Here is a 9,277-nt window from a genome sequence, read left to right as displayed (position 1 = left end):
AGCTGACGGTCAATCTAGGACACAGGAGACCCCGTCTCAAAATTACTTATAAATTATTCTCCACTGTGCTCCCAGGAGCCCTCCCATTGCCTTGCATATCACAGACACATTAATTGTCTCTGTGTTGAATGTCTTCCTTTCCACCCACCCTGTACACTGCTGACCAACCCGCGGGAGTGTACTGCAAAAAAAGGAGAACACACACACACACACACACAATCTGTCTTTTCACATTGAATTGTCTCTGAGGAACTGTGAAGAGTGCAATTCACACTTGATTACCTCCCGAGCGCCTGAATTGAGCAGCGGAGGCTAGACCGCTGAGCTGCGCTCCCCAGAGGCTGCACCACCCCCGCTGCTCAGTCGGCCATGCAGCCTTCCCAAAGGCTTCTTCTGACTCTTGGCTTCTTCTTTCTGTTAACCCTGGCCTGGACATCCGAGTTTCAAGACTATGACTTTTTGCAGTTTCTGGGCTTAGAGAAAGCGCCGTCACCTCACAGGTTCCAACCTGTGCCTCGCATCTTAAGGAAAATCATCCGGGCTCGAGAAGCTGCGGCGGCCAGCGGGGCCTCGCAGGACTTATGCTACGTGAAGGAGCTGGGTGTCCGTGGAAACCAACTTCGGCTTCTCCCAGACCAGGGTAAGGAACCCGAGGGTTTGTCAGAGAAAAATCTCAAGCGGATGCTCTGGAGCAGGGAGGAGGGGACAGACGGGCACCAAGGCTGGCAGGAGTCTGAGCTAGGATTTTGCACCTTGTGTCGCGGTTCCAAGATCAACCCAGAGGAAGGCACGTGTTCTTATCACCTCTCCACGCCAGTCTACCTGCCGCCGGGCCGGCTTCGCGGGGTTTAATTTACAGTCACCAGAGAGTGCACTTACACAGTAGGTCGGCGTTCCGAGAGCTAGACAGGCTCACACTTTGGCTGAGACCGAACTCAAGGAAGGTTTTAAAAGCCAGCGGCTCCCCCCCACCTCCCTTCTCTCGCCTCCTACTTACCCTCTCCCTGGTTCGAATATGTGTTTGCGCATGCCTATCCTGAGAGTCCAGAGTTGGTGTCAGATCTCCTGGAGCTGAAGTTACAGAAGGTTGTGAGCTGCCCAACCGCATGCTGGTCCTCTTAAGCACTCCGCCATCTTTCTTTCTATCCCCTCCGTGTTACTTTGATTAGAAGCAAAAGCACGTCTCTTTGTGTAGCCCTGGCTGTCCTGGAACTTGCTTTGTAGACCATAGAGCAAGAGACACCTGCCTGTTTCCCAAGTACTGACTGAGTGCTGGGATTAAAAGTCTGCACATCTCTTGATTTTTATCTATCTATCTATCTATCTATCTATCTATCTGTCTGTCTGTCTGTCTGTCTGTCTGTCTGTCTGTCTTTCTTTCTATCTATCTATCTATCTATCTATCTATCTATCTATCCATCTATCTACCTATCTATCTATCTGTTTTATTATTTTATTTCTTTTTGTTTGTTTCTTCAACACAAGGTTTCCAGTCTGTGTACCCCTGCAGTGCTGGAGATCTCTTTCTAGAACAGCAGGGCCTTAGATTCAGGAGACACCCCCACCTGTACCTCCGCCTCCCAGGTGATGGGATTAAAAGCACGTACCACCACGCATGGCCTTACTTTTTAAAAATACAGATCAATGGTATTAATCTAAGCCACAGCCACACTTTTAAAAGTCTGAGGACCACTATCCTGTAGCCTTTCAGACTGACCAGACCGCCAAATTGCACAAGTCTCTGGCTTTATGTTTTAAAAGTAAGTTCTTCTAGCCTTAGGCTGTCTGTCCTTCATTTCCCTACTTGATTCTTATTCAAAGTAGGAGGCGCTCCAGAGCACCCACATTCCTGCATTGGCATTCAGATGCGTAGTCTTTCTGGGAACTGTTTTTTTTTTTTCCCCTGGCTTAGGTGGTTTTGTTTTGTGATGCTCTTTCTTGCAGCTCAGACTGGCCACAAGTTTTCCAGCAATCCCCTGCTGCAATTTCCTGAGGGCTGAGATTATAAGGCAGTAGATGAAGAAAGGATTAGGATATTTGTCCCTGAAGCCTTTAATGTTTACTTACTGGGAGTTGGATTGGGAATGGCCTTGACAGTACAGATACTATCAAAAGTCTACTCGGTCTCAGAGTTTCAGTTGGCTGTGGTGGTGCAGGAATTTAATCCCAGCACTCTGGAGGCAGAGGCAGGTGGATCTCTTGAGTTAGAGGCTAGCCTAGTCTACAGCTCAAGTACCAGAATAGCCAGGAACGGCTACACAGAGAAACCCTGTCTCAAAAAACCCAACACGCCCCCCCCCAAAAAAAACCCCAAACCCCCAAATTACTAGAGCACTCTTCCAGTCCCAACACTGCATAGATCTCTGAATTCAAAGCCAGCCTGGTCTATAGCCGAGGCTAGACAGAGAAACCCTGTCTCGGGGAAGAAAAATGTTTTTTAGAAGACTATTAGTTAAAAAAAAAAGGAAAAGTCCAATGTTGGTCTGAAGAGGAAGTCGTTGCTGAACCTCCCACAGGGAGGTATGTTTGTTAGAATGAAAGGGTCTCAAAGTCATGGGGCGTGGCGTGGGCGTGGCGAAGCTGGAGGTGTGAGGTTGGCTAAGAAGACTGGGGTAAGTGTGTGGGGGTGGGGGGGTGGGAGTGTGGGGGTGGGGCTGGGTTGTGCTGGGGATTGCCTACTGTCCCTGAAGTTCTGGGTTTGAGCTCCAACATAGTATAAACCAGATGTATAGAAAGAGATTAGAGGCAGGATTAGAAGTTTAAAGCCGGCCTTGGCTCTGTGATGAATTCAAGGTCAGCCTTGAAAAGACCTTGTCCTTTTTCTTTCTTTTTTTCTTTGCTCTTTGTTTCTTTGTTTGTTTCTTTCTTTCTTTTATTTTTTTGTTTTTACGAGACAGGGTTTCTTTGTGTATCCCTGGCTGTAGTGGAACTCTGTAAACCAGGCTTGCCTTGAACTCAGAAATCTGCCTGCCTCTGCCTCCCAAATGCTGGGATAAAAGGCGTGCACCACCACTGCTGGGCTGAGATGTTGTCTTAAAAAAAAAAAAAAACCAACACGGAACAAACACAAAAAACAAATACACAGTTAAATAAATAAATAAACCAAAAACTTGGGGAGATGGCTTAATCAGTGAAGCGATTACCTTGTTTACAAGCATGAAGTTCAGCAGCCGGGTACTACAGGCCCTGCTTTAACCCCAGCATTCGGGGGCGCAGACAGACAGGTCCCTGGGGTTCACTGGCCAGCCAGTCTAGCCGAATGGGTGAACCCGAGGTCAATGAGAGTAGTCTCCCCTTGAATAAGGAGGGCTGGGGAATCGTCCTCCCAAAAGGGAGCGTTTGACTGGAGCTCAGGGTCATGCACGTTTATGCATAAGCACACGTGGGTCCGAAGCAGAAACCGCTGTATTGGCTCTCCCGATGTTTCTTTTTGCTTTTAGGTTTTTTCCTTAACACACAGAAACCTTTCCAAGATGGCTCCTGTCTACAGAAGGTCCTCCATTTTAACTTGTCTGCCATCAAAGAAAAGGGAAAGTTGACGATGGCCCAGCTGACTCTAGACTTGGGGCCCAGGTCCTACTATCACCTGCGACCTGAGCTGGCGGTGGCTCTGTCTGTGGTGCCGGACCGTGGTGTGCGGGGACGCTCCCAGCCCCTGCCGGGCGCCTTGCTTACTCAGCTGTCTGTACCCGCGCCTCAGGGTCCGCTTCAGTTCAACCTGCAGGGTGTGGTTAAGGATCGGAACAGCAAACGACTGAAGAATTTGGACTTACACTTACAGATTCTGGTCAAAGAGGACAGATACTCCGGGGTGACTGTGCAGCCTTGGAACCCCTGTGACCGGCTGATACGCTCTCTTCACGCCTCCCTGCTGGTGGTAACTCTCAACCCTAAATACTGCCGCCCTTCTTCCAGGAAAAGGAGGGCGGCCATCCCTGTCCCCAAGGGCTTTTGTAGGAACCTCTGCCATCGTCATCAGCTGTTCATCAACTTCCAGGACCTGGGTTGGCACAAGTGGGTCATTGCCCCTAAGGGGTTCATGGCGAATTACTGTCACGGAGACTGCCCCTTCTCAATGACTACATATTTGAACAGTTCCAATTATGCTTTCATGCAGGCTATGATGCATATGGTTGACCCCAAGGTCCCCAAGGCTGTCTGTATCCCCACCAAGCTGTCTCCCATCTCCATGCTCTACCAAGATAATGAGAAGAACGTCATTCTCCGACATTATGAAGACATGGTGGTCGATGAGTGTGGGTGTGGGTAGTCTTGGGAATAGGATAGGAGTGTGTTTAGGGTAAACCCTTTAATAAAACTGCCAGCCTTGGTTTATCATCTCTTGAATCGGACATGTCCATCATCGTGTTTTATCTTTTTTTAAGATTTATTTATTATTATATGTAAGTACACTGTAGCTGTCTTCAGAGACACTAGAAGAGGGCATCAGATCTCATTACAGATGGCTGTGAGCCACCATGTGGTTGCTGGGATTTTAACTCAGGACCTTCGGAAGAGCAGTCAGTGCTCCTAACCACTGAGCCATCTCACCAGCCCCCGTCATCATGTTTAATGATTCCCATAATTACATATACATAATTTTCATATACATAAAATAATTGCAATCTCCCTTCCTCAGCTTCCTGTGTGCCTGGATTATAGCTGTGTGCCACCAGGGCCAAATAGTTTTTTGGTTTTTTTATTTTGGAAACAGGAAACATGTTCTCTATGTATACCAGGCTGTCCTATAACTATGTAGACCAAGCTAGCCTCAAACACACAAGAGATCAAACCGCCTCTGCTTTCCGAATCCTAGGATTAAAGGCCTGCACTGTACCATTTGTATATACAATTATATATCTTAAATTTTTTTTTTGATTTGGTTTTTCGAGACAGGGTTTCACTGTATAGCCCTGGCTGTCCTGGAGCTCACTCTGTAGACCAGGCTGGCCTCGAACTCAGAAATCCGTCTGCCTCTGCCTCCCAGAGTGCTGAGATTACAGGTGTGCACCACCACCGCCCGGATTAAATTTTTAAAATTATTTTGGGAAAATATAACAAAAATTTACATGAGCTTTAAAAATATTTATTTGTGCCGGGCGGTGGTGGCGCACGCCTGTAATCCCAGCACTCTGGGAAGCAGAGGCAGGCGAATTTCTGAGTTCGAGGCCAGCCTGGTCTACAGAGTGAGTTCTAGGACAGCCAGGGCTATACAGAGAAACCCTGTCTTGAAAAAAACCAAAAAAAATTAAAAAAAAAAAAAGTTTGTTTGATAAGTGGGCGCCTGTGTAAGTGCTCTGTGTACATGCAGGAACCCATGGTGGCCACAAGAGGGCAGCAGAACCCCTGAAGTTACAGGTGATCGTGAGTCTCCTCCACGGGGATGCTCAAGCGAGTCCTCCACAAGAGCTGTCAGTGCTCTTAACTGCTGAGCCATTTCTTTAGACCCAGATCTTTCATACGATTTTACAGCTTAGATTACCTGCGTTCTTCACTGTGGAATCATGGGCTTTCCCTGTGTTGTGTTGTGTTTTCTTGAGACCGAGACTCGAGTCTAGCATTTCATCAAAGCTCCCTTTGTAGTGCCCTAGAGTCTTGAACTGCAGACCCTCCAACACCCACCTTTCCCATGCTGGGATCTCGGATGTGCAACCACCACACCCAGAGGTTCTTTTTGTTTTGGTTTTCTTGAGACGGGTTCCACTCTCTAGTCTAAACTGGTCTCCAAGCTTCTGGAATGCTGGGATTGCGGGCATGAACCACCATGCCTGGCTTTAGAATCTTCTTTTTCTTGCCAGGCTGTGGTGGTGCATGCCTTTAATCCCAGCACTCAGGAGGCAGAGGTGGTGGATCTCTGTGAGTTCCAGGTCATCCTGGTCTACAAAGATGGTTCCAGGATAGCCACAGCCACAGAGAAACCCTGTCTCAAAAAACCAAAAGTCTTATTTATCCCAGATTAGTTTAAGACTTCCTTGGGCTGGAGAGATGGTATAGTGGTTAAGAGCACTGACAGCTCTTCCAGAGGTCCTGAGTTCAAATCCTAGCAACCACATGGTGGCTCACCACCACATAATAGGATCTGATGTGTGTTTTTCTGGTGTGGCTGAAGACAGCTACATGTACTCAAATACATAATAAATCTTAGAAGTGGTTTGTTTGTTTGTTTGTTTGTTTTTAAAGACTTCCTTAAGTAGCTGGGTAATGGGTGACCTTGAATTCTAACCGTCCTGCCTTCACCTCAGAAGTGTTGTGGCTATAGGCATGCGCCGCATTTCTGGCTTATGCTTATGTGGTCCTGGGCCTACACTAGGCCCACACTCTCCCCCTGAGCTACTGAGCTACAATCTCAGTTTGTTTTTTGAGACAGAGTCTTGCATAATTTACTGCCTTGAATCTCTTGTCTCTGCCTCTGGAGTGCTCCTAATGGAGACTCCAGTCATAACACCTGGAGTTTTGTTTTTGTTGTTTAAAGATTTGTTTTGTTTTGAGACAGGGTCTCACTATACAGCTCTAGCTGGCCTAGGGCTTTCTAAGTGGACCAGGCTGCTCTTGAACTCACAGAGCTCCACCCACTTCTGCCTCCCTGGTATCCACCACCACACCCAGTCTTACCTACTCTTTTTTTTTTAAAGACATATTTATTTTATATATGAGTACAATTATACCTATCTTCAGACGCACCAGAAGAGGGCATCAGATCTTCATACAGATGATTGTGAGCTACCATGTGGCTGTTGGGATTTGAACTCAGGACCTTGGGAAGAGCAGTTCAGTGCTCTTAGCCACTGAGCCATCTCTCTAGGCCCCTGTATACAGGGCCTTACTGTGTAGTGCTGGCTAGAATGCAACTCAGATCTATAATCCAGACTGGCCCTGAACTTAAGCTGATCTTCCTGCCTCTGCCTTGAGAGGGTGAGTTCTGGGTTGTCAGGTGTGAGCCACCAGGGAGGGTGCATTTACTTATTTTATTATTTTTGCAGTTGTGCTGGGGGTCAAACCCAGGGCATTAACAAGGCCCATTACCAAGCTGGGTCCTAAGACCTGGGCTCATTTGTTTTAACTTCAGGTATGTGCCCAAAACTCAGTTGAAAGTATTCTTGGGATTTTCTTTTTCCTTTTTTTCTTTTTTTAAAAATTAACTAATTTTTTTTATGTATATGAGTACACTGTAGCTGTACTGATGGTTGTGAGCCATCATGTGGTTGCTGGGATTTGAACTCAGGGCCTCTGCTTGGCTCTGCTCGCTCCAACCTGGTTTTATTTATTATTATATCTAAGTACACTGTCGCTGTCTTCAGACACTCCAGAAGAAGGCGTCAGATCTCTTTACAGATGGTTGTGAGCCACCAGGTGGTTGCTGGAATTTGAACTCAGGACCTTCGGAAGAGTAGTCAGTGCTCTTAACCACTGAGTCATCTCTCCAGCCCCTGGGGTTTTCTTAATAAATTTACTTCAACTGAATTATTATAGCAAGATTTTGTTAGGGTGTTTAAATAGATATTGGATTATATGTACATGTGTTTATACTTTCTTATTATTTTGTCAAAATTAATTTATATACAGAAATATGTTTATTATAAAATTACATATAGAAATAATTCTGCTGGACTGTGGTGGCACACACCTTTAATCCTAGCACTTGGGAGGCAGAGGCAGGCAGATTTCTGAGTTCGAGGCCAGCCTGGTCTACAAAGTAAGTTCCAGGACAGCCAGGGCTACACAGAGAAATGCTGTTTTAAAAACAAAAAAACAAAAACAAAAAACAACCCCCCCCAAAAAAAACCCCAAAAATTCTCTTTTATGTACATTGGTGTTTTGAATACACACACACACACACACACACATATACACATACATACACACACACACATACACACACACACCCCCACACACACATATGCACAAGTGTGTCAAATCCCTTGGAACAGGAGTTACAGACAGTTGTGAGCTGCCATGTGGGTGCTGGGAACTGAACCTGGGAGAGCAGCCACTGCTCTTAACCACTGAGCCATGTCTCCAGCCCAATACTTTCTTCTAATTAGCTAGAGCTGTCAGCTTAACACAACCCAGAGTTATCTCAGGGAGTCTCACTGGGGAACTCATTGTCTCGATCAGACTAGTGTTCAGGTTATGTCTGAGGACGTTTTATTGATGGTTGATTGACGTGGGAGGGCCCAGCCCACTCTGTGCAGTGCTAGCCCTGGGCGGGAGGACCTGGGCCGTAGAAGAAGGCTGAGGGGTAAAGAGATGGCCCAGCTGTTAAAAGCATTTGCCAGAGCTCAGTTCCCAGCACCTATGTACTCTAGTTCCAGTAACTCTCTCACACACATGACTAAATATAAAATAAAATAGGGAAGAAAAGAAAAAAGAAAAGCAGGCTGAGGCTGACCAAGCCATGAGGAAAAAGCCAGTATTCAGCGTTTCTCCACGGTCTGCCCTTCAGTTTCTGCTTTCTGTTCCTCTTTTAAGTCCCTGCTCTGACTTCTCTCAGTGATGAGAGTCTGGGAGTGTAAGATGAAATAAGTCCTTTCTTCCCCAGGTTGTTTTTGGTTATGTTTGTCACAGCAATAGTAAAGCAAAGTAGGACCTTTCTATAAAAGTTTTTAAAGTGGGGGTTGGAGAGAAGGCTCAGCGGGAAGAGGTGACTGTGGCTAAATCCTGGGCACTGGAGTTCAGAACCAGCAACTATGTACCAAGCCTGGTGTCCTGCAAGCAACTCTAACTCTGGTTCTAAAGGATCCTACACTCTTTTCTGTACACACACACAAACACACACACACACACACACACACACACAAAATTGGGCTTTTTGTTTATGTGAGACAGGGTTTCTCTGTGTAGTCCTGGACGTGCTGGAATTCTCTCAGTAGGCTAGGCTGGTCTTGAACCCAGAGATCCGGCTGCTTCTGCCTCCCATGTCTGGGATTAAAGGTGTGTGCCACTATCGCCTGGTTCAAGAGTTATTCTTTTTATACATCTGCAATCCCAACACTTGGGAGACAGAGGCAGGTGGATTTCTGAGTTGGGGCTAGCCTGGTCTTTATAGAGAGTTATAGACAACCAGAGCCACATAAAAAGACCTTGTCTCAAAAAGTAGGAGGAGAAAAGAAAAAGAATTAGTAAAAACCTTGTTGAAAGCTAATGGCAAGTGAGCTCCAAGACAGTCAGGGCTACACAGACAAACCCTGTCTCGAAAACCAAAAAAAAAAAAGAAAGAAAGAAAGAAAGAAAGAAAGAAAGAAAGAAAGAAAGAAAGAAAGAAAGAAAGAAAGAAAAA

The 9,277-nt window shown here is 46.3% G+C and overlaps 1 protein-coding gene across 1 annotated transcript; it reads left to right on the top strand.

Annotated features, from left to right (window-relative positions):
- The first annotated feature begins 369 nt into the window (after positions 1 to 369).
- Gdf3 (growth differentiation factor 3) lies at positions 370 to 4,318 on the top strand. Its single transcript, XM_052172663.1, has 2 exons — positions 370 to 640; positions 3,441 to 4,318. Exons 1-2 carry the CDS (start codon positions 370 to 372, stop codon positions 4,268 to 4,270), a joined length of 1,101 nt encoding a protein of 366 aa, XP_052028623.1. The 3' UTR covers positions 4,271 to 4,318.
- The last annotated feature ends 4,959 nt before the right edge of the window (positions 4,319 to 9,277 follow it).

This window comes from Apodemus sylvaticus, chromosome 2 (assembly GCF_947179515.1).
Source record: "Apodemus sylvaticus chromosome 2, mApoSyl1.1, whole genome shotgun sequence".
In the NCBI taxonomy this organism is placed as follows: domain Eukaryota; kingdom Metazoa; phylum Chordata; class Mammalia; order Rodentia; family Muridae; genus Apodemus; species Apodemus sylvaticus.
The sequence above is the reverse complement of the archived record's forward strand: the minus strand, read 5'-3'. Positions and strand labels throughout refer to the sequence as shown.